Here is a 26,078-nt window from a genome sequence, read left to right as displayed (position 1 = left end):
GACTACCTTTGAAGGCTCTCTGCAAGTCAAACATCAATATTTCCGAGCAATATTGATCTCATTCTGTCTGTAAGGCTCCAGGGAATATAATCCAGTAAAACGATTAGGTCCAAAACACACGATACATCCTCAAAGGGACAAAAACTCCAGAAAACGTTTTTTAACTCGAGACTAGCTCCGACATTTTTTTTCATCTCTATTGGTCATATCAGACGTAATTTGTTTCTGTCGGCAATAACCATGCTAAAGCATGTTACACGGAAGTGTTAGCTTCTGATTGACACCTAAGTTGGCCAATTACGAGGGGTCTGGGGCGTGACTGGCACCTCGTATAGCCAACGAGTGTCACAGACAGCTGAACGATGACGCACAACTCCAAACCCTGGTAGAATCTACCAGTTTGATTGGACGCTGTGAGTGACACTCCAAACCTACAGCCAATGAGCAGCTGAGCACGCCGATATGTAACTTGCCATACCAACTTGTAAACAAAACTGATCGGAGCTGCGTGAAGCTGGCATTTGTGCCAGTCTGCAGACTTGGTGCGTGGTTGTTTATTGTGATTTCACCTAGTTTTTTTGCATTTTAAATATGGGTAAACGTACAGATAAACGTAAATACACTCTCGATTAAGTCGTAGACGAATGTACGCGGCGTCACAGTTTTCAATCCAACACTGGATATGTCTGAGGCAGAAAGCAACATGTGACACGCCCTTGTGCTTTCTATCTGCTAGGGATTGCTACAATCAGTGGCACATGGAAAAACACTGAGCTGTGTTGTAACAGTTTGTAAAAAATGTATATAGTTTGTGTGCATTTTATTAAAAAAAAAAGTAAAAAATAAAATATATATATTTTTTTGGCCCATAAGACTTGTTTTGACTATTTTTATATTGAAATGTATATTTTTTATTGTTTTAGTATGGAATATGAATTTCCATAACTAATAGAGTGACACTGTGTGTAGATATAGATTCCTTTAGGTGTAAGCTTTCAGTAGAGCCCTCATTGATATATGTGGGTTGAATCATTCAAAAGTTATTACACTTTTTCCATACGTTCCAAAATGTGGATAATGGATAAACCATAGGTCCCTCTAAAAAGCACCTGGACATGCCCACATAAAACTGGTGTAAAAATGTAATTTTTACAGGTATTCTTTTCAAATTTGAAATGTGAGTAGTCAACAAGTTATTCTTTTGGTACATAGTGTGTTTCTGTCCCCACCTACCTACTGCAGCTATAGAGGCCTTTATTTTCACAAAAAAACTTAGGCGAGAACAAAAAAATTCATTTTTTCTGTGAGTTCTAATGTGCATAACTTTTGATCAGTCACACCTACAGAGGGTGAAACTAGAGAATGTTACCTTTACAAAGAGACCAAACATGTGTTTATACGTACTCCAGATAGTTCAATAACAGCAATGATTCTAATTTGGAGAGGTCAAATTACAAGCGATTTAGCAAAAATGACCCCGCTTGATAAGGGGTTTTAATGAATGTTTAATTTACTAGATTCTCTCAAACCCCTTCATAAATTAATGTAGCACATTAAATGATTTATATTAAGTGTTCCCGGACCCAGTTGTTAATCTCTAAGCGCGTCTTAAATTGAGTTTCTCTTGCACTGAGGAAGCGCCAGCAGCGATCGCCGCACATTGACTTCATGATATTCCAGCTCTATGAATATTCAGAATGCTAAGATAAATACCTTGATATGTTTTTCACGATGAAATGCATTAAAGCATGTATTAAACATGGATGGCGGGGGGCATGGTGGCTGCTCCGTTGCATTAAGGGGTCCCCAGGTGTACGTTCAGTGCAGAGTTATGGCAGGTGTGACGAGGCTCCAAAAAACTGGATACAGGAATGGGTATCGCACAGGTTTAACTGACATATTGTGTAAATGTTGGGTTCGTGATGTGGTGGTCGGAGACACGAACTCAGAATTCAATTGATGTTCTTCTGAGTGGGGTTTCTTTATTGCATGCGTGCTGTCTGACGTACTAAACTCTTATTTCCTATTCTTCCTTTTTCTTTCTCCATATAACCAATCACCACGCGATAAGAGTCTTTGTGAAATTAAAACTAGTTATAAACCCAGACCTCAGAGTTTTCAGAACTTTAAAAAAAATCTACGTTATACATTTTTAATTATGTCATCCATTCAGGGTTGCGCCCATCCCAGCAAGCATCGTGTGCGGGGCAGGAGTAAATCCTGAATGGGGCGCCGGCATATCGGAGCATGAATACGAGCAACACATACAGTAGCAGGTTCAATAATACATAACAAAACCCCACATCCTACATTACTTTGAAAGGAAACTGAAGCACGCCGAGTAAACTCACCAGAAAAACGTGCAAATTCAAGGTAGAGAACACCCGGGACCCCATTGCTGCGAGGCAGCAGTGCAACCACCACGCCACCGTGCCCCCACATGGTTTAATACATTTAAAGTTCTAAAAACTCTGAGGTCTGAGTTTATAACTAGTTTTAATTTCACAAAGGCGTTTATCGTGTGGTGATTGGTTATGTGCAGAATTAAGAAGGAAGGACAGGAACTCTAGGTTTAGTACGTCAGATAGAGACAGCATAAATGCAATAAAGAAAGCCCGCTCAGAACAACATCCATTGAATTCTGCGTTTGTGTCTCTGACCACCACATCACGAACCCAACATTTAAACAATATTTCAGTTAAACCTGTGCCATACCCATTTCTATATCCAGTTTTGTGGAGCCTCGTCACACCTACCATAAAGTTCACCACACTAAACGTAAACCTGGGAACCCCTTGCAAGCGAGCAGTACTACAGCCACGCCACCATAGACCCATGTTTAATACATGCTTTAATGTATCTCATCGTGAAAAAGATATCAAGTATTTATCTTAGTAGTCTGAATGTTCATAGAGCTGGAATATCATGAAGTCAATGTGCGGTGATCGCTGCCGGCGCTTCCTCAGTGCAAAAGGAAGTCAGTTTAAGAAGCGTTTAGAGATTAACAACTGGGTCGGGGAACACTTAATATAAAGCATTTAATGTGCTACATTAATTTATGACGGGGTTTGAGAGAATGTAGTAAATTAAACATTCATTTTAAGATGAAGTGTAGTTTGCGACATTCTACTGACAAAATAAACTACGAGAATAAAGTCAATATGTCGACTTTAATCTTGACATTTATTTTTTTTCTTCACCGTGTCCGTATTTTTTTTCACCGTGGCCCTAATATGCTTCCATAGAAAAATACATCTATTGAAACCAAAAGAAATGAACTTAAACTACATTCTGATACTAGAAAAATAAATATAGACTTAGATGAATGTTGATAAAAGTTAAGTAGGTATAATAAAATATGCATCTATGATATATCATCAATTTAAAAAAGAACAAATTGGTATTAGTTGGCTCATTTAAAAAAAAACGTTAGGTGGGAGCGATTAAAATTGTTATGAAAACTCGGGTCACAAATACTTAAAGGTTGAGAAACGCTGATGTGGATAAAATAACATAGCTGCAAAAAAATGAATATTTATGCTTTGTGGTACTTTATGGCAACTCTATGGTAATTCATCAATATTCATTAGAACATTAGGACACTCTAGAAGAGAACAGGCCATTCAGCCCAACAAAGCTCATCTATCCTATCCACTTGATTCTTTTAAAAAAAGTCATCTAGTTTTTAAAGTACCTAAAGTCTTATTTTCTACCACACTACTTGGTAGTTTATTCCAAGTGTCTATAGTTCTCTGTGTAAAGATAGACTTAATAATGTTTTGTGAAATTTACCCGTAAGTTTCCAACTGTGTCCCCTTGTTCTTGATGAATGAATTTTAAAATAAGTCTTGACCCACTGTGCTAATTTCCCTTCATAATTTTAAACAATCATGTCACCTCTTAATCTTTTTTTTTTTTTGCTTAAATTGAAAAAGCTTAGCTCTTTTAATCTTTCCTCATAATTCATCCCCTATAGCCCAGGAATGGGCCTAATTTCTCTTCTGTGAACATTTTCTAGAGCTTGTTTGTAGCCTGGTGACCAAAACTGTATACAGTACTCTAGATGAGCCCTCACCAGTGCATTACTGTATAAAGCTTGAGCATAACCTCCCTGGACTTGTACTCCACACATTGTGCTATATAACCTCTAACATTCTGTAAGCCTTCTCGAAGTCGATAGTGTGGAGTCCTAAATTCTTCTCATGAGGTGTACTGTTGATTTTAAGACCTCCCAATGTGATCTCAAACTTAATGTTTTTACTTCCTATGTGTAATACTTTACATTTACTTACATTAAAATGCATCCACTACAAATCTGCCCAAGCCTGTATGCTGTCCAAATCTCTCTGTATGGATGTAATGGACTCCAGGTTCCATCTGCCAAACCACCTATCTTGGTATCATCCATTATATTCCTATCCAATTCATTTATATATTAAAAATAGCATCAACCCTAGCACTGACCCCTGTGGAAGAACCCTTTTAATATCAGCCAATTCTGGCAACTTTCCTTGCACCATCACCCTCTGCTTCCTGTGTCTGAGCCAATTCTGCACCCATCTAAAAACATCACCCTGAACTCCCAGCTCTTTTAGTTTGATGCCAAACCTCTCTTGTGGCACCTTATCAAATGCTTTCTGAAAGTCCAGATAAATAATATCATATGCTCCATTTTGATCATACCCTTTTGCTGCTTCCTCATAGAATTCCAGCATGTTGGTAAAACATGATTTCCCTCTTCTGAACCCATTCTGACTGTTCAGAAAAATACTCCTATACTTGCCATGTTGCTGCTCAATCTTATCCTTAATAATTTCTTCCATTAATTTTCCTGTGATGGATGTTAAGTTTACTTGCCTATAGTTGCTTGGATCTGCCTGCTCATCCGTTTTACATAACGGGGTAATATTTGCAATTTTCCAGTTGTTTGGAATTTCTCAAGTGTGCAGTGACTTCCTAAAAATATGTGTCAAGGGTTTATATATGTACTTACTAACCTCCTTAAGAAGTCAAGGGTAAATATTATCTGGTCCTTGAGATTTGTTTGCTTTCAGTCTCTGAGCAGTACTTTTCCCTCTACAATTTCCGAATCAATCAGCACCTCCTTAGTAGTTGCATTTACCGCTTTCCCTATTGTAATCGTCCAAAGATTCAATGTCGAGATTGTAATGAATCTTGATGTTTTAGACCTCCCCGAATCCAAAAACGGTATCCGTGTGTGGGTGTGTGTATGTAAGTAAACAGGATGTACATAATATTAAAATATCATCATTGTCTTGCGGTTTACTCCTCAAATATCCATCCCCATATCTGAGTATACGAGAAAGTCTAGAGGAGACCACTCCCAATTTTATTATTTTTAATTTTTTTAATTTCTCTTTACTATTTCTGATGCACTTCACCTCTCCCTATCCTGATCTTTTACTACTAAAATACTGAAAGAATCTTTTTAGGGTTGTCTTTTACTGTATCTGCTATATTCCTCTTCAACTATCTTTTAGCCTCCCTAATATCCTGTTTAATGCTTTCCCTCATGTTCTCATAAGCCCTGCGATTCAAATTGGATTTATTAGTCATATATGCCTTATACAGCTGTTTTTTTTCCTTTGCAGCTTTAACTCTTTATTAACCCATACAGATTTTTTTTTAATTACATAAATTTGGAATTAGTAGGAATGTACCTCTCCTGCATTACATGTAAAACATTTTTAAATCTGTTCCACTACTCCTTAACTGTCTCTACACTTAAAAGCTTATCCCAGTCTATCCTCCTTAGACATTGCCGCGTTTGCTCAAAATTTGCTCTACCAAAATCTACTAGTATATGTAAGACATTCCTAAAATAAGGCCTTTTTCACTAATGCTTTCCAGGCAAAGCCACGTGTCCTCGCTAAGATAGAGCTCATCATCCAAATGAGGAGAAGTTCCATTTAAATTCTGTTTGTCATAAACCTGACATCCTTTTCTGTTCTGTCTTTCCTAAGAAATGTGTATCCCTCTGTTATACTCATCTCCACCTCTATTATTTAGCCAGATTTATGTTATTGCTATAATATCAATTATTCTCTGCTACATACAACTCCAACTCTTTTTTTTTTTATACTTCTAGCATTAAGGCAAACTATTTTTAATGTGCCACTCCTTTTACTTTTACATTTAAATGTTTTACCAGAATTTACATTACTATGCATTTTTACTTTTACACTATTGTTTATTCCTCCATGTACAGTTCTAAACCCGGCCTGTCCTAAAATCCCACTATAAACAATCCTCAACTAACCTACTTTTATGCCTCCCAACACACGGGTGCCCCTCCAGGTTCAGATGTAACCCATCATGGTGGAACAGGTCCCATCTGTTCCAAAAGGATCCCCAGTGCCTATAAACCTATACCTTTCTATCACCATCTATACCAAATTTCAGCCATGCATTAAGCCTTCAAATCTCCTCAGTCTTACCTGGACTGATGCGTAGCACAGGCAGAACTTCAGAGAAGACTACCTTGTCAGTTCTGCTCCTCAACCTGGCACCTAATGCCTTAAATTTGGATCACAGAACTGATAGACTACCCTTTATGTATGTCATTTGTTCCAACATGGACAATGACAACTAGATCCACCCTTGCTCTGGTTAAGGGCCTATCCACCCTTCCAGGGAGGTCTCCTACCTGTGCACCTGGAAGGCAACATACCATGCAAGACTGTTTCTAGAGCAAACCTGCATTACAAACCCCCAACTATCACTACTTTTGTTTTTCTGGGAACTGGTTTTGAGGTTGCCCAGTGGGGCTTCTCATCCCTCCCTATCACCTTAGAATCTTCAAAGATGCTGCCCAGCTCCCCAAGGACCTGAAAACATTTTTGGCACTTCAAATACTGGGGTTGCTGGGGTTGACCCCCCACCCCACAGTGTGCATCCTTTACCTTGTACTTTATGAGCTTGACCTATTTATCTCTAACTGTCTGGTCTGGATTGTCCTCCCGCAGAAATTTAGGGGTGCATACTTTCCCATGAATGGGGTGGAACCTCCACCTAAAAACACAATGACAAACAAAAGCTGTTTTACCAGTTTTAGAGAAAACTGCAACAGAACCATTCCTTGAATCGAGCGATAGTGATGAAGATGTGAATTGGTTATCAGACATTGACACGAAGAGTGAAACTTTCAATTCTTCAGTAAATACTGACCTGCCAAGTTTCATGTTTGTGATTGGTGTTGGCTTCATAGTATTGCTGATAATCTTGCACCTCGTTATTGCAATGAAGTAAGCAAGTGAAGCGAGGACAGCTGCTGTACAGGCTTTGAAACTGTTGACGCGCAGTGCGAGAAGCAGAACACTCCGCACGGCAAAAGGAGCAGTAAGCAAGCAGGTGATCCATCTGCATCTCTAAAGCGTTGTGACGCCCCGTTAGTGGGAAGTAGGGTCACCAGCCTATACTCTAGGTGTCTACTATGTGAGACCGAGCGTGAACAGGATGATAGTGTAAGACAGGGAGACACGGACCCAAAAAGGTTTGGGTTTTTTGAAAAATAAACTTAGGTTTTATTTACAGGTGCACTTAAAGAAAAACAAAAATAATATCCTGTGGAATTTATATATTAATACACAGTCCAATACCGCAAAGGACATATAAAAACGGTAATTAAATGGAGCCCAAAAATAGTGAATACAGTGGGATGCAAAAGTTTGGGCAACCTTGTTAATAGTCATTATTTTCCTGTATAAATCGTTGGTTGTTACGATAAAAAAATGTCAGTTAAATATATCATATAGGAGACACACACAGTGATATTTGAGAAGTGAAATGAAGTTTATTGGATTTACAGAAAGTGTGCAATAATTGTTCAAACAAAATCAGGCAGGTGCATAAATTTGGGCACCGTTGTCATTGTATTGATTCCAAAACTTTTTGAACTAATTATTGGAACTCAAATTGGCTCGGTAAGCTCAGTGACCCCTGACCTACATACACAGGTGAATCCTATAATTAGAAAGAGTATTTAAGGGGGTCAATTGTAAGTTTCCCTCCTCCTTTAATTTGCTCTGAAGAGTAGCAACATGGGGGTCACAAAACAACTCTCAAATGACCTGAAGACAAAGATTGTTCACCATCATGGTTTAGGGAAGGATACAGAAAGCTGTCCCAGAGATTTAAGCTGTCTGTTTCCACAGTTAGGAACATATTGAGGAAATGGAAGACCACAGGCTCAGTTCAAGTTAAGGCTTGAAGTGGCAGACCAAGAAAGATTTCGGATAGACAGAAGCGACGAATGCTGAGAACAGTCAGAGTCAACCCACAGACCAGCACCAAAGACCTACAACATTATCTTGCAGCAGATGGAGTCACTGTGCATCGTTCAACCATTCGGCGCACTTTACACAAGGAGATGCTGTATGCGAGAGTGATGCAGAGGAAGCCTTTTCTCTGCCCACAGCACAAACAGAGCCGCTTGAGGTATGCTCAAGCACATTTGGACAAGCCAGCTTCATTTTGGAATAAGGTGCTGTGGATTGATGAAACTAAAATTGAGTTATTTGGGCATAACAAGGGGCGTTATGCATGGAGGAAAAAGAACACAGCATTCCAAGAAAAACACCTGCTACCTACAGTAAAATATGGTGGTGGTTCCATCATGCTGTGGGGCTGTGTGGCCAGTGCAGAGACTGGGAATCTTGTCAAAGTTGAGGGACGCATGAATTCCACTCAGTATCAGCAGATTCTGGAGACCAATGTCCAGGAATCAGTGACAAAGCTGAAGCTGCACCAGGGCTGGATCTTTCAACAAGACAACGACCCGAAACACTGCTCAAAATCCACTAAGGCATTCATGCAGAGGAACAAGTACAACGTTCTGGAATGGCCATCTCAGTCCCCAGACCTGAATATAATTGAAAATCTGTGGTGTGAGTTAAAGAGAGCTGTCCATGCTCGGAAGCCATCAAACCTGAATAAACTAGAGATGTTTTGTAAAGAGGAATGGTCCAAAATACCTTCAACCACAATCCAGACTCTCATTGAAACCTACAGGAAGCGTTTAGAGGCTGTAATTTCTGCAAAAGGCGGATCTACTAAATATTGATTTCATTTCTTTTTTGTGGTGCCCAAATTTATGCACTTGCCTGATTTTGTTTGAACAATTATTGCACACTTTCTGTAAATCCAATAAACTTCATTTCACTTCTCAAATATCACTGTGTGTGTCTCCTATATGATATATTTAACTGACATTTTTTATCGTAACAACCAATGATTTATACAGGAAAATAATGACTATTAACAAGGTTGCCCAAACTTTTGCATCCCACTGTATATACAGTATTTATAGTGTTCACTGAAAGTCCCAAATGAAAAAGAATACTGCATACAAACTAACTTTCGCCTGGGTACGTCTGCGAAAAGTGGCGTCTCCTGCTTTGCAAAAATACTATAAAAGTTCAAGCAGCTGGCGCGCACGCGCATAGCTATGCCGGCTTTTGAGACGCAAACAGCACTTCTCCCAAAAGTGAAAGTAAGCATTTTTCAATGTTTCCTCCTTCCCTGAGCTACAGCTACAACTACAAACACGGGATCCCTTTGCTAGACTGTGTTTGCACTTATAGTGTTATGATACGTGTGGTATCACGCACAGGAGTGGAGGGCCGACAATGCCATCCCGGCCAGTCAATGGCAGGGCTGTCTCTCCAGTCTACACGAGACCCACCACAACGCTCCCTAAAAGGCGCTAATATGGTCAGCGAAGACGTCTCTCTACACTATATAAAAGAAAAAGGCAAGTTTCCTTTCTTTATACCTTTTTTCCTTTTATCCCAAACCAAAGCCTCCCTCTTAACACTGCAAAGGACACTAAAAAAATGTTATTTACTGTAATTACTGGTTATGCCAGTAAGGCATATTACCACAAGCGTGCATTTAGCCACCCTCTTCACAATGCTAGCGGCAGAGTCGTGAAGTTGCTGGCACGTGGCGCACTCTGGGGAGGAGGTGGGGTCATGAAGCGAGCAGTGGGCAAAGCCCCCCCATTATATATGAAAATAAATACTGTGCCTATTCTCACAATTTAAAATGGGATCATTTTATATATATATATATATATATATATATTGTCAGGGATGCCAGGAGCCACGACCCGGCTGGGACGCCATGAGGGACTGGATGTGGGTCTGCGCCCACTCTGGATCATGTGGGGGCCACCTTTCTGGTTGCTTTGGGGGCCACAGGTTGAGGGCATGGACCCTGTAGGGGCCCGTGGTCACCGCCCGGAGGTGCCCCAATGCCTTGGGGACCTGTTACCTCAGCACTTCCGCCACACCCTGAGAGCTGCCAGGAGAACAGCCGGCACTTCCGCCACGCTGGGGCGTGGCCAACGGGGGAGTGTCGGAAACACCTGGAGCTCATCCGTGGAATGGATAAAAGGGGCCGTCTCCCTTCATTCGAGGCTAGAGTCGGGTGGAAGACGACAAGGCAAGAGAGGAGAGTGGAGGCGGCCCGAAGAAAGGCATTTGAGTGGCCAGGACTTAATATTGGGGTTTGTGCACATGGGACTGGGTCTGAGTGACCATTATTTTGTAAACAATAATTGTAAATAAATACGTGTGGTGGTGAAATTCAACATGTCCGCCTGTCTGTGTCTGAGTCGGCTCCACAATATATATATATATATATATATATATATATATATATATATATATATATATATAAAATATGGCAAAGCCGACTCATCACTAATTCTCCCACTTTCCATATAGGTGGGAAGCTGAAATTTCGCATGCTCATTCCTTGTAGTGTACTTACAAAAGTTAGGTATGTTTCATGTCCTATTGCAACACACAAGGGGAAACGGGTGTACCCCCAAAACTGTGTATATATAGATAGGGGAAACCCCTCCTCACTATTTCTGTGACTTCTTCTTAAGTATGTTAAGTATGTTAAGTATGTTTCATTTTGCGTCATGCCCCGTAACGAAATTTCGAAAATAACGTCTTTTTGGCAGTTCCCACCATTATGCCATAAGGAACATTTGGAAGTGACCTCTCCTTTTGACGGTTTCATTCCTTATTTCCTTTAACAGAATTTATTCTGAGACGCACAAGGGCCGCCCCTGGTCCCCCTTCATTTATCTGCATAGCCGCTGTCCGCGCACCTACCACGTGGTTGGCTCCCTGCCTATATACATTAACGACATCCTGCTCTCATGTGCCTACTCACTCACTTCCTTACTTTCCTCAGCTGTTTGTCATGCTCACTGCTCCCTTCTTCTTTACTGCACCGTTTCAAGCCTGTTATTGTTGGCCTTACTTCACGTCTTCCTGCTGGTGACTCCTGCCTTTTTGTTTATTCCACTGCTTTACTATGATATTTACAACCACCAAAACTTTGTAACTGCATCAGGCTTCAGATCAAATCTCTGCACAAGAACCTCATTGAGACAACTGTTTTCACTGGAACTGGCTCAGGAGAGACTGTATTTATTCCTCGCATCCCTCTCATACCCTCTGACCTCCCATTCCAATTCAAATGCCTCCAATTTCCAGTAAGTGTCTGCTTCGCTATGACAATAAATAAGTCACAGGGCCAGACACTAAAAAAGGTTGTGATTGACTTGACACAAGATTGCTTCTCACATGGCCAACTGTATGTTGCATGCTCAAGAGTAAGCTCGCCAGACATCTTGGTCATTTTACAGACCGAGGGCAGAACTGCAGACGTCTTTTACAAAGAAATCCTTACATCCTAAAAATGTGCATTTCACATACACAACATTTACAAACATAAATTAAACTCTTTACAATCATCAGATTCACTTGTAATACTAAAATAAGCCTACGACAATTACATTAAAAATCATTTTGCATTATTTTTAAAATGTTTCATTTTCTTTTTCATAACTTCTTTAACACACTACTTCTCCGCTGCGAAGCACGGGTATTTTGCTAGTATATATATGTCTGTCTGTCCGCTTTTCACGAGAGAACTACTAAACGGATTTAGATCAATTTTTTTTCTATAATTCACTTGAACATTTCGGTTGATTTTTGTGACTTCTCTCATTTCACTAAGTCTCATAGTTCAGTTGCGGCACTGATTTATTCGCATGAATCCGAGAGACAGGCTGCGGGCCTAGGGGAAGGGGAGGCCGGACTTCAGGAGAAGGAAGCTGAGCAAGGCCATTCTCACTCATGTGCCAGCCTCTGTTTGAGTCTCTGTACCTCTCACCATGTGTTGGAGCATACCTTGCTTCCGCTAAGCTACCGATACCTGTGTGTTCAACAGACATTATCATCTATAGATTGTTAAAGAGTAACGTTTGAAGTTTTTGAGAGAAAGATCACAGCTACATGTGTTTTAGAGGGTATCTGCTCATTGGCATAGATATCACGGTTGCGTGCTCTTCTCCCCATGCGGGGGATGCTCCCCCATCAGAGCTGAACACGATCAGATACAGTGGCAATGTTTGATGTTGGAGCGTACCTACCTTCAGCTTGGCCAGTGATACCTTTCCAACTTTTTTACATTTTTGGCAAAGAGATCACAACTATATTCTTGCCCCAACAGCAAAACCTAAAATATTATTTTCAATATAAATTATTAAATTTAAAAAAAGCTGTTTTGATTGATTTTAAAGTTTGTCCTGTGTGGGCAGAGCTACGGGGGAAAGCTAGTCATTCATAAAATGGAGCATCAGTGCAAATTGTGGAAAAGCCTTAAAACCTGGCAATACTATATAGCACATTCACTTTAAAATAGCAAAGTTTTCAATTTTAGAAAATGGTGCTTCCTCCCAGGTTCCCAAATAAGCACTGGTTAAATGAATTGGCAATAACAAGTTTTTGTGAATGGTAATGGGTATGCATGTGAGAGGGTATAAAATTAGAACTACTCTTTCTACATTTTATAAACCCTGCCTAAGCCATGGCTCAAAAAACTATGGCAAGTATAGGCTTATTTTTTTTTTTTTTGTTTCCAAACACACATCAAGTTTAGGCTACCTTTAAGTGTACAGGCTCACTCACACAGAAACCCAACACAAATAAATGAATATATGGTTTTGTATAATGGAGGATTATGAAATGAAATAAATGAAGGCATACAAATTCAAAAATTACTCTTCAACAACTTAGTCTACCACTTCATGCAAGCAAAAAGGGATAATGCCAAAGATGAACTGTCTGCTTAGTGGCTAGCAAACATTTTCTCCCTAAATAATGCAGAATTGCACCAAGACAAATTATCACCGAGGGGTGATATAGTTTTTACCATTTATATACACACACACACAAAGTTGCTCACAGGGTCCCAAATGAGGCACATTACCTGCATTATGAGGGGAGAGTCAGTAACGACACTACAGCCACGTGGCAGGATTCTCCGAGGGTGATTTTCATTGATGACCTGAGCTGGACCAGTTCATGCTCCACAACCAGACCAGACCTGACACAATTGAAGACTTTTTATATCTGTTGTGTCTCAGTACTCAGGTCATGACTTCTGAAGACATGTCCTAACAATGGGTACCCAACAGCGTGGTGAAATTCACATTTGCCTTTAACAGAATAGTTCCTATCATAATAACCAGTCATGGACATTGGACACAGAACGTGTCCATCTGGCTTTAAAGGGATCTTTCTCTGGAGTTGAAGAAGTAGATGTGTTTCATAAAGGGCATCAAACCAAACTCAGGAACAATCCTAAGATCCATCGCTTTTCTAGTGCACAAGATACTGTTTTTATTCTCCTCTCTGCTTAGAAATAACAATGGCCTACACTTCATATTCCTCAGAGCCATCCAGAGACAAAGCTAGCGATGGGAAGGTAGAACAGTAAAGGACTGCTGTGAACCGTTCACAGCCATGAAATATGAAAAGTAGAGTGGATTTTCAAATGAATGGGCAGAGGAGGACTATATGACACTGAACCAACACATCTCCCAATGATGTATGATGCAATATAAGGGCGTGCTAATTTAAGTGAGAGTACCCGCAATCAAATATCTCTAGTCGCTAACCACACTCTTTGCCCTCTACTCTTATGGTCCACATAGAGAGAGTGAGTGAGTGACTGTCATTCTGCCTGTCTGTCTGTCTGTCTAGTTCACTTGCTGTGTTAAAGGTGATTTTCCATTCACTACCCTCTCAAATGTGTATAAGATTATAAGCACTCCTATGGTATAATTTGAAGAAAACAGTTGGCTCAGTTCAGATGTTTATGTTGACCACAATAATTATTGAGAATTTTTTGTTAAACCCTTATTTGTCTTTCAGCGATTGAGTTAAATTTTATGACTGTGGTGCATTCTACATGTTCTGTTAAATTTCAGCAGTATTACTGTGGTGCATTGTAAACATTTTATTAATTTTTATTAGTATTATTGAACTGACCCTTATTATTACTGTTCAGCATATTATTCCTGGCTGCAAAATTATTATATTTCACTAAATCTTAAAATTTCACAGTAAAATTTTGCAAGAGCCTATTAGTAAGGTCAGAAGCTCTAGATGATAAACACAAAAAAATGCATGTCTTTCTGGAAGTCATTAAGTGTAGGGGCTGTTTTTTTATTTATTTTAAGCATGCAACATATATTTTATTACTATTCCAGGCATGACAGATGCCCAGGGCTGGGTGAAAAGACCACATTTAGGATATTGTCTCCCCCAAGACACTAAAGGGCAGCCTCCCTGTGTTCATATAGCGCCATGGATATCTGCAGGGCATCTCAGAACTTGTACTTTGGAACAGCCCTATTGGGCTCCATGGGTGCAGCCAGGGGGGTGCTGCAGGTGATCAAGAAGGTCAAGAAACACCTGGTGCACTTCCAGGTGTGCTATAAAAGGAGACGTAACACCACCAATCGGGGAGCCAGAGTCAAGTGGCGAAGGACAAAGCTTGCGGGAGGAGTAGTACAGGAGAGAGAGAGAAAAACGGACAGACAGACAAGGACTGTGATACATTTGGTGCTTTGTACTGTGCTGCAAAGTGGGGAGCAACAGAAAACGCTTTCCCACTGAGTAATAAAAGTTTATTGTGTTGAACTTGTGTCTCAGCCTGTCTGTATCGAGGTTGAGGGAGCTGTACGCCCAACCCGGTGGACCACACAAGTGAAGCGGGGCAGAACACAGTATATGCTTAGTATATACACACTGTATATAAATTCAAATAGAATAAGTTCTTTTTTGATTGACAGGTGCCCTTCTATCAAATACGATTACTTTTCATACTCAGATTGGTTAGAAGCTGGTGGAAACTTTGTGTTTGCTTATGCAGGCACTTGTATTAATGTCCAACATTGTTAAAGGTCATTAATAATCACAAAATACCAACACAGAGACAGTATACAACAGCAGGCATAGTTGCCACTATTTCCAGAGGAGGTTGAGCTATTTGGTGTATGCAGGCCACTCTTGTATGTTTTCTACCAGTCTCTTGTGATCAGTGTATTTTTCAGTGAGATAATGTGCTTTGTAAATGACATTAGTGCATGTCATATCATCAGACTAAATAAACTGATTAAAAAGGCTAGTTCAATATGGAAATCAGGTTGAACAACTCAATGGAGAAATGGTAGAACTGAGGTCACTCAGGGAGCTGCTTACTATTCTTGACAATGACTTTCATTCACTGTATGAGGTTTTGGCTCAACAGAGGTGCATATTTAGCAACAGACTGAAACTACTTGAAACTGGATGGGAACAATTAGAGGTTAACTGAGTGCACATTTCCAAACCAATCCAACACCTCATGAAGGCAGTGCTCAAAGTAGCAACAATGAAGCAAACTTCTGATTATGATAAACTGTTAACAGACAAAAAGTCTTCTGGAAAAAATCCTATTAAACATATAAATGTGTGTCATTAAAAATAAACAAAACCTTTTTGTAACATCAGATTATTCATTGGCTTTCAAAGACATTAATGGATGTTTGGTGTCGTGGATGCCAGGGGCGATGACCCGGCCGGGATGCCTTGGAAGACCGGAAGTAGGCGTGCGCCCATCTAGGACCACGTGGGGGCTGCCTTCCTGGTTGCTTTGGGGGCCACGGGTACAGGGCATGGAAGCTCCACCCTGTAGGGGCCCGTGGTCACCACCAGGAGGCGCCCCAATGCCTTGGGGACCTGTTGCCCCAGCACTTCCGCCACACCAGGAAGTGCTGGGGGAGGACTTTGGGAGACACCCGGGGAGCTACCGGAAGGACAGCCGGCACTTCCGCCACGCTGGGGCGTGGCCAAGGGAGGAATGCCGGGAACACCTGGTGCTCATCCGGGAACCATATAAAAGGGGCCGTCTCCATTCATTCGGCGTTGGAGTCGGGAGGAGGCAGGACAAAGCACAGAGGAGGTGTGGAGGCGGCCCGAAGAGAGGTATTTGTGGCCAGGAATGTGTTTGGGGTGTTTTGTGCACTAGTGAATTGGGTCTGAGTGACCATACTTGTAAATAGTTTTGTAAATAAACGTGTGGTGGTTTGATGAACAACATGTCCGCCTGTCTGTGTCTGGGTTGGCTCCACAGTGGTAAATGTGAATGTTACATTGTTGCAGTTGTTATGTACAGTGGTGTAAAAAACTATTTGCCCCCTTCCTGATTTCTTATTCTTTTGCATGTTTGTCACACAAAATGTTTCTGATCATCAAACACATTTAACCATTAGTCAAATATAACACAAGTAAACACAAAATGCAGTTTTTAAATGATGGTTTTTATTATTTAGGGAGAAAAAAAATCCAAATCTACATGGCCCTGTGTGAAAAAGTAATTGCCCTCTTGTTAAAAAATAACCTAACTGTGGTGTATCACACCTAAGTTCAATTTCCGTAGCCACCCCCAGGCCTGATTACTGCCACACCTGTTTCAATCAAGAAATCACTTAAATAAGAGCTGCCTGACACAGAGAAGCAGACCAAAAGCACCTCAAAAGCTAGACATCATGCCAAGATCCAAAGAAATTCAGGAACAAATGAGAACAGAAGTAATTGAGATCTATCAGTCTGGTAAAGGTTATAAAGCCATTTCTAAAGCTTTGCGACTCCAGCGAACCACAGTGAGAGCCATTATCCACAAATGGCAAAAACATGGAACAGTGGTGAACCTTCCCAGGAGTGGCCGGCCGACCAAAATTACCCCAAGAGCGCAGAGACGACTCATCCGAGAGGTCACAAAAGACCCCAGGACAACGTCTAAAGAACTGCAGGCCTCACTTGCCTCAATTAAGGTCAGTGTTCACGACTCCACCATAAGAAAGAGACTGGGCAAAAACAGCCTGCATGGCAGATTTCCAAGACGCAAACCACTGTTAAGCAAAAGAACATTAGGGCTCGTCTCAATTTTGCTAAGAAACATCTCAATGATTGCCAAGACTTTTGGGAAAATACCTTGTGGACTGATGAGACAAAAGTTGAACTTTTGGAAGGCAAATGTCCGTTACATCTGGCGTAAAAGGAACACAGCATTTCAGAAAAAGAACATCATACCAACAGTAAAATATGGTGGTGGTAGTGTGATGGTCTAAGGTTGTTTTGCTGCTTCAGGACCTGGAAGGCTTGCTGTGATAGATGGAACCATGAATTCTACTGTCTACCAAAAAATCCTGAAGGAGAATGTCCGACCATCTGTTCGTCAACTCAAGCTGAAGCGATCTTGGGTTCTGCAACAGGACAATGACCCAAAAGACACCAGCAAATCCACCTCTGAATGGCTGAAGAAAAACATAATGAAGACTTTGGAGTGGCCTAGTCAAAGTCCTGACCTGAATCCAATTGAGATGCTATGGCATGACCTTAAAAAGGCGGTTCATGCTAGAAAACCCTCAAATAAAGCTGAATTACAACAATTCTGCAAAGATGAGTGGGTCAAAATTCCTCCAGAGTGCTGTAAAAGACTCATTGCAAGTTATCGCAAATGCTTGATTGCAGTTATTGCTGCTAAGGGTGGCCCAACCAGTTATTAGGTTCAGGGGGCAATTACTTTTTCACACAGGGCCATGTAGGTTTGGATTTTTTTTCTCCCTAAATAATAAAAACCATCATTTAAAAACTTCATTTTGTGTTTACTTGTGTTATATTTGACTAATGGTTAAATGTGTTTGATGATCAGAAACATTTTGTGTGACAAACATGCAAAAGAATAAGAAATCAGGAAGGGGGCAAATAGTTTTTCACACCACTGTATGCTCTCTGTTGTTCAGTTACAATGATAGTGTAGGAGCTGATGTAAGGTTAACAGCTGTGTTTGTGAAAATATGACCACCAAAATGCATGTTTGAAATAAAGAACTGTTGCACCCTGTCAAAAGGACTGCCATTAAAAGAGGTGATACTCAAAACACAGAAACAAACATGCCCAATTATACCAGTAAAGTATGGACAAGGCTACACAGTACTCACCTTATAACTGCACGTCTAAACAAGTATCTAAAGTAAGTTTACATGGCAGTAATTACTTAAATAAAGGTAATCTTTACAAACTGAAACAGAACACTTTGCCTATTATTGCTTGTAAAAGGTATTCACATTACCACTTACTATGTTACTTTATTAAACCATGCAAATACACACCAGTAGGACAGTACAAGTTCCCAAATGTCCTTTCAGTAAGAATTAACTCAATAACAATAAATGTGAATTCAACAGTTAAACTACATGACTTACATTAGCAATTTGCTATTTCAAATATATGATGCAGAAACTAGAAGCCTTTACTTCACAAAAAGTATAATAAATAAAAATGATTTAATCATGTGTAGACATGGAGTTGGTAAAATGATTGCTAGTGCAACAGGCAACAGATAACTTATTGCACTTCTTGATCAGGTGTGCTCAGCTACCCCCAGTACTTACTGTGTAACACAATAATGAATACTGTGTCTTAGTCAAATAAGCTAGTGGTACTTAAAAATAAAGTATTTACAATTTATAAATTAGTATTACATTCACTAGTAATTAAGATAAACATTCAGTTAACTTACCTGTATACAGACAACTGTATTCCAGCAGTAACATTAAAGAGATGCAACAAAAAAATCAATATGGAGATTGGGATATGGTACTACATTTTACAACTCCGTGCTTATAGTGTTTTGATTGGTTTGTGTATCACAGAGCTTTTTAGTGGCTGTTAATTTAATTCTTAATGAGCTATCACAATGATAAAAATATTAACATAGCTGTTGTACTTTTAATTACAAATATTGCGGATACATACAATGATTTTGCTTTTTTCCCGTAATTTTTAAACTAAAATTACATCTGTCTATTATTTAAAAAAATCCTGGGACGCGATGTGACTTTTTCAGAGAAAATACGTTCAAGTCCCATGAGAAGAGACTTTGTGCCAAGAGATTTTAACTATGCCCGGGGCCGGAAATAAGTCAAAGATTTGATGACAAAGTAGAACGTTATAAAGAGGTTCAAAAACGGCGCGATACACATGCAGAGCAGGTTAGAGGTAATGAAGTATTACAATTCGAGTCTCAGAAAAATGACACAGTAAAGATTGCATTAGCGCAAATAAATGAAAATGATTACACGGTGAAATAACAGAACAGTGAAAAGAGATCGAATAGATTTTTCAGATTTAAACTTTAAGTCGGAGACATGTAGATCGTCTAATTTATTTTCCTGTCAGGGAAAAGCAGTGTTTCTTCCCAATGAAGAGGCTTATCCGCGAGATAGTGAAATCCACATACGCGAGCAGCGGGTTAGGGGGGGTATGAGGAGAGATTTTGGGGGCGGGAAGGGGTTTGATTTTCGGGTTGGTTTGCTTGGTGAGCGAAGCCTCCTAGTTCTCCATTAATAAAATTCTTTCAATGCATTTAAAAAATGAAAATTTGTTCTCTTTCAATGTAAAGTAAAGCTTAAAATCTTTATTTCTGACCTTAATATGATCTCAAAGTAAATTGAACTTTCGTGTTGTAAAACAGCACATATCTCTGGTGCAACACTCAAAGAATATTTAGTTAAATAGTAATGTACTCTATGCCTGGTTGAAAATAGTGCATATTTTGTTTTAGTTAATATTTTGTGCTGTTCTAATCTGTAGGCATAATTTGTATATAACATAATAAAACACTTAGCTTGTGAAGAAAATACTCAATTGTTATAGGGAGCCACATTAGTAAATTATATGGAGAATAATGTGAGTCTAATTGCCTGAAATAAGCTTGGGGTAGAGTAAGATGGAATGTTTGAGTCTAAATCCAATAAAATATAGTATGAAATTGCAGCAGGAATCAAATAAAACTGGGCATTTTTATTGCATATATTTATAAGATTGCATATATATTATTCAATTTAATGTACTGTATATGTTTACTGATGAATTAATTTAAAACAAATAATTGTAGAAAACTATAAAACCGAGATCCTGAAGACAAGCCTGCAAAGGAAACATCTGCCAAACAACCCCAATTTATAATATCAGTAAACTGCCCAAGATGTCTGCTCAACTCTAGAATTACAATGGTGCTTTGGTAAAATCACGCAAGAAACAAAGAGATTGAAGACTTTCTTATCAGCATTTATTTTCATATAGGTTCTCTTTCGCTGTTGTTGTTGGACACTGGCATTTTCAACATTAAAAGAAAATAAGTTCATATTTTAGGAAGTATGAGTTCTACTTTGTGCTTGTTGTGTGTTAAGCTGCAACATCAGTGAAAACTTGGGACACAGATCGCATATTGAAACTTGCCTCCTCAGATGTTAATGTGAAATGAAACGGCTGCCTTCTAGACATTTATGATATTTACATACAGTATTATTCACTCACAAACATGTGTAACACGAGTAATAAAATTCTAATTAAGTTATCAACTATAATGTAATTATAAATCCATTGCATTTATTGGAAAATGTAAATAGGTTAAAGCGACATGTTAGTTTGTACCGTGCTTTCCCAAACCTGCTACCAACAGCTCAAAAACTGGATAAGACTCTATAAAAGAAAAGATGCAGGGAAACATTGCAAATGTTCTTTTAATTAAGTTTAAAAACTTAAATTTTAAAAAAGCACAATTTTGAAAGTAGATTGAAGGTAAAGACACATAATGAGATGCAGCAAAAAACGGACATTGATAGATGACAGTCTACAGAAATTGACCTAAGAACAACATATAAGTGTAATAGAATTGGGGAAATAAGAAAATACTGTGGGTAAAATATATACCCATTATAAATTGTTAGATGCACATGCATTGAAAATGCTGAGATTGAGATGGTTTACAGTGCTGCTGTTGATGGTCAGATGGCTCTCAATGTCCAGTATTTCTTTACGATTATATGTTTACAGTATGTAAATGTATGATTAAGTTCATATATATATATATATATTGTCATTGTTTCACCTTGGTTGCTTCAGTGAGATATCATGGAGGCAGGGGAAAGTTATTGGGAAAAGGTTAAGGGTTGCCTCAGAGTTTTTTCCTTCCTTTCTTTCTCTGGAAGGAGCTGGAATCCAGGAAACAAGGAATGTTTCAGAAAGACCACAGGATGTCCAGGAAGCTTGGATGCGCCCAGGAAGAACAAGACAGCCTCAGAAGAACTATCAACTTCTAGTAGTCCCCCATCCAGGACTATAAACTCTCAAAACTCCTTTAAATAGCCATGTATAACATAAGAATTTAATATTTCACTAACAGGATGCTACCTGTATTTCATCTACTCTGTTTTTTTGTGGAGCTGGGCATTGTTGTGCCTTGGAGCCAATGGAGATTTCTTTTTTCTAGTATCTCCAGTTTATCTTTTCTTCTCCTCCTTGGCCATGTGACCTTATGACACTGGACCTTGACTTTGCTATTCTAACTATTGTAACTACTGGAGACTTAAAACCATGCCTAGAGTGAACAGTAATTTAATTCATGCTTAATTCCAATAGGGCTCTTCTATTATGTATGTATTTGTTTGTTATTTTATTTTACTTTTTATTTTAAGCACTTACAGCTACACTTTGGGTTAAAATGTGCATAATAAATAAGCATTGTTATTGTTTTTGTTACATACTGAATCTAAATTTATAGCACCAAAGTCATTAGAGGTACAAAAAAAAAAACACCCTCAAAGGTTTTTCCTTGGGAAGGACTAGTACCACAGCCTGAGTTTATGGACAATAAAGATTAATAATGAATTTGACTTTAAGACATATTTTATTTTACCCCTGGCATCCAGAGTATTGGTGTAGTGAGTGCTTTTTATTATTTGTAATAAATGTAAATCAATAACAAAACTAATATGCATGTATTTCTTGTCATTTGATGGCTCTAAGAACATTCTTATGTCGCTGTTCTAACGACGACAGGGATTGTACATTCCTGGGTGGTCCTGAGTTTAATTGCTATAAGGTAACAGCACCAAAAATGATGCCACTTGTAAGAAGTAAACATGATGTCACAAGAAGAATATTTTCAGCAAAAAATTAAGAAATATTAAGAATCCCAGAAGTACAAAACCACTAAACAAGATGCATCTTTATTAAAAATCCATCCAGGAAAGGCTACGAAACAAATTGATGAAGACTGCCAACCATAAAACCAAAGGTTAATAAGTCACAGTGGAGAAAAGGCAAAGGTTCAACTTCACAACTGCATCATACAACGTGGTTTTGCACAGCTTGTAAATGAGTGAGGTATGTTGTTTTTGGATCAGTGCAGTGTTTTTTTAAGAAATTCTGCTTTACTGCGATTTCAATTTAAATTCACCCAGTTGGAGGGTGTAATGGTGTCTTAAAGTACAGTATATGTTTGGTATTTTTCAAGTCAAAGTTATTTCTTCACAATCATGGTATATATTCATTTGCCAAATGCAAGTGAATCATATCTTATAAATTAAAAAAATAACTAGCGCTCTCCTGCTTTTTATGATGGAGGTAAAGGGTACTAGAGTCTGATTACTAAGAGAAGCCTTAATATTTAATTTGTTCATGTTTCAAGCCAGAAATGTTATTGAGTATTGATCCATATCTCAAGATTACATGCACATTGCAAAACAGTGTATCCATGTCATTTTAAGAAGGTAAAAAAAAAAAGTTCAAAGCAGAACATTTTAAAAGGATACTTTACTCCACCACTTGGTTTACTCTGCAGCATCTTTCAGCCCCAGGGGTGTGGATTCATTTCTGAAAATAATCAAGCACCTTTATTGACATCATTTATCGTTGATGCCCAAATGTGAATTGCTGTATTTGTTTTGTATACAACTTGGCAATAATAACTGAAAAAATCACAATAGAATATATTTTTTTCACTATAAGGAACCTTATTTCATTATTTCAGAAAGATATTCCCTGCTTCTCTTGGACTGATAATGCACAGTGTGTTTCAGTCAGAGAGAATATTGTAATGACAGAGAAATGAAACTATCCACTTTATGTTGACTGCTGATAAGGTGGCCCTAAAAAAGAGTTTCTGGATTCTTCAGTAGCCACTTCCACCACACTACAACATCCAATCCTTAGATGCTTCATCCATTTGCCTGCTCATGCATGCCACCTTGCTCTACGTCACTTTGCTCACTCACGGTCAGAGGCTACCCATATGCTGATTGTTCCTCCCTGCTCTGTACTGGCAGCTACACATTAGGGTTGAAGTTCTCCCTTAGTGCTGTGTTTGTGTTCACCCACTTGCCTGCCTCTGTTCTGCTTGTGCTCGCTTTTATGCTTGCTTTTCAAAGTAGTGCAGAACTGTCATTTCTGCCTCACAGTGATAGGGTCTTCACGAGTTTTACATGTTCTCCCCATGTATTTAGTTAGTGATTTTAGTCACTCAAACATGCTATTCTAAGTTATTTTATTATTATATCAAAGGTCAGTCATAGGTGTGTGGCATTTCAATCTTTTCTGGTGCAAATTTTGTCTTTCATTTTTTTTGTGCATGTGCTGAATACATCAAGGAAACTGCAATATGCTGGTGGCTTGGCTAAGGGCTTTAAGTGGGCTAGATCGCATCATGTATACCCAACATCCTCCCATTCCACCCAGTTCTACGATCGACTTTTTTGTATATCACACCACTGTAAACTCCCAAGGTGTATCCCACCCTCCCCCTGCTCTTCAATCAAATGCAAGGGTATCGCACCACTTGAAACTACAAGGCAGACATGCCCACACTGTTCTTGGAATGAATATTGTTGAATTGCAGAGCTCAAAACATAAGGTACTAGCACATACAGTATGTGTATCCACCTGAGGCACTGGCTTGGCTCTTTCAAATATCAAAAGCTTTTATGAAAAATTCAATGCATCTATTGTTATTTGTACAAGTACAATGAAATTCATAAATATTTATATGTGAACTATGCTGTTACTTGGTGTAAATCTCGCTGTGTAGGCTATGTAAAATAATGACAGAATTCTTTGCATTTATATAGTGCTTTTTTTCTCACTACTCAAAGCGCTCAGCAATTGCAGGTTAAGGGCCTTGCTCAAGGGCCCAACAGAACAGAGTCCCTTTTGGCATTTTATGGGATTCAAACCGGCAACCTTCCGATTGCCAGTGCAGATCCCTAGGCTTAGAGCCATGGGTGAAAAGCAAGCAGTGCTTAGGAAAAAACAGCTGTTGAAAAAATAAAATTGCAGACGCAAAAGTAGGATTATGAGTAGAATAGAACTTGGTGCTGAGGGCTTGTTGGGGTTGTCGCACCTTCAGCCACAATGGAAGCTGTAAGCAGACAAACAGACAGAAAATGTATTCTTACCTCAAGAATAACAGTTCCAGGAGTCTGTGATAAAATAATTATTTCTAATTACCTTTCATTATCACAAGGAGTTCTTAATAAACATGGAAGGTATATTTTCTTAAATTTAAACCTTCAAAATTGACATATTTGGAACATTTAAGGCTTTTTCATTCAACCGTGTACCCTTCATACCCACTGTAAACGATGTGCAGACAAGTTATTTTTAAAATATATAAAGAACACTTTACTTTAGAACTCAATTTTAACTGGCAAATCAATATATACAATGACTAAGAGAGAAAAAACTTTAACTTGAAAAACACCAAACTTTAAAGGAATGTTTCTAGTGTTGTAAAATTTATGGAATAACTTGTGATAACACAAGGATTAACTGCAATCACAGTCATTTGAAAAATACAACATTCTTGTGTTTCTGGATGGCATGATGGTTAGTATTATTGCACCACACCTTCAGAGCTCTGGGCTTAGATCCCTGCCTGAGAACTACTGTATGCAGGTTTAGCATCTTCTTTCTATGTTTGTGTGATCTTTAACCTGGTTTTCCTTCCACATCCCATAGGAAGCAGACCTCTATGGTGGCTAAGAAAAGTACTAGTTTTTCAAGTGCATATATTCATGGAACTGTCATTATGATGAATATAACAAAATTAATTAAAACCCATACCTTTGGAAGAAGGTCAGCAAGGAACTTTTTACGTTCTGCAAACTTGTGATACATCCACTTCATAACAGCATTGAACACATGGCTCTCATTTCTAACATTGAGTTCATCCCTTTCAATGATTCTACACAGTTCAAAGCAGCTCAGCTGCAGAAATTCCTCTGACACCCTGACCAGTTCCTCAAAGTTATGCACAATGAATCTGAATGCTTTGAAATGCAGCTCAAGACAAGAGTAGCAATAGGCAAGCTTACAGATGCCAATACAGTTCTTCACAGAGAGCTGAGAGTCAAGGAAGTTACTGCAGAAGTTTATCGTCCCCAGGATGTTAAGCTGGTCAGCTGCAGCAAGCAGCTGCTCCACATTTTCAAATGTAACAGGTACTCTTTGAGTATATGCAAATGTAATGATCATCTCCATCATGTCAGGGGAAATTCCTGAAATATTATATACTTTCTTCTCCTTGTTGTTCCATCTCTTTGAGAATAGGGTTCTGCAAAAAAAAGTGTTATTTCAATATGAGAATGCAATCAATATGACAAAGTCCTGGTGATGTCAGGTTAAAATCGACATCTTCTAGAATGCTTGGTAGATGAAGTAAATTACTTCCCATCTAATATCAGAATTATTCGATAAGTAACATTTTCTTGATCCAAATGTATAAAACGTTTAAATGATTTGAGCTTTTCTTTTCTCTATGATGCATGTACTTTGCCACCTGAAAACACACTCTCTCCAATA

At 38.9% G+C, this 26,078-nt stretch overlaps 1 protein-coding gene across 1 annotated transcript in view; it reads right to left on the bottom strand.

The window, feature by feature from the left end:
* The window catches only part of LOC120528737 (kelch-like protein 10), a 38,364-nt gene extending 12,589 nt beyond the window's left edge, over window positions 1-25,775 (bottom strand). Inside the window, exon 1 of the mRNA XM_039752886.1 lies at window positions 25,341-25,775. Within this exon, the coding sequence (XP_039608820.1) occupies window positions 25,341-25,760 (420 nt within the window). The 5' untranslated portion in view covers window positions 25,761-25,775. The remainder of the gene's footprint in view (window positions 1-25,340) is intronic.
* Between the last annotated feature and the right edge of the window lie 303 nt (window positions 25,776-26,078).

Source organism: Polypterus senegalus, chromosome 4 (assembly GCF_016835505.1).
Source record: "Polypterus senegalus isolate Bchr_013 chromosome 4, ASM1683550v1, whole genome shotgun sequence".
NCBI classification, from domain to species: Eukaryota; Metazoa; Chordata; class Cladistia; order Polypteriformes; family Polypteridae; genus Polypterus; species Polypterus senegalus.
Note: the sequence above shows the minus strand (reverse complement) of the source record. Positions and strands in the feature narration are given on the sequence as shown.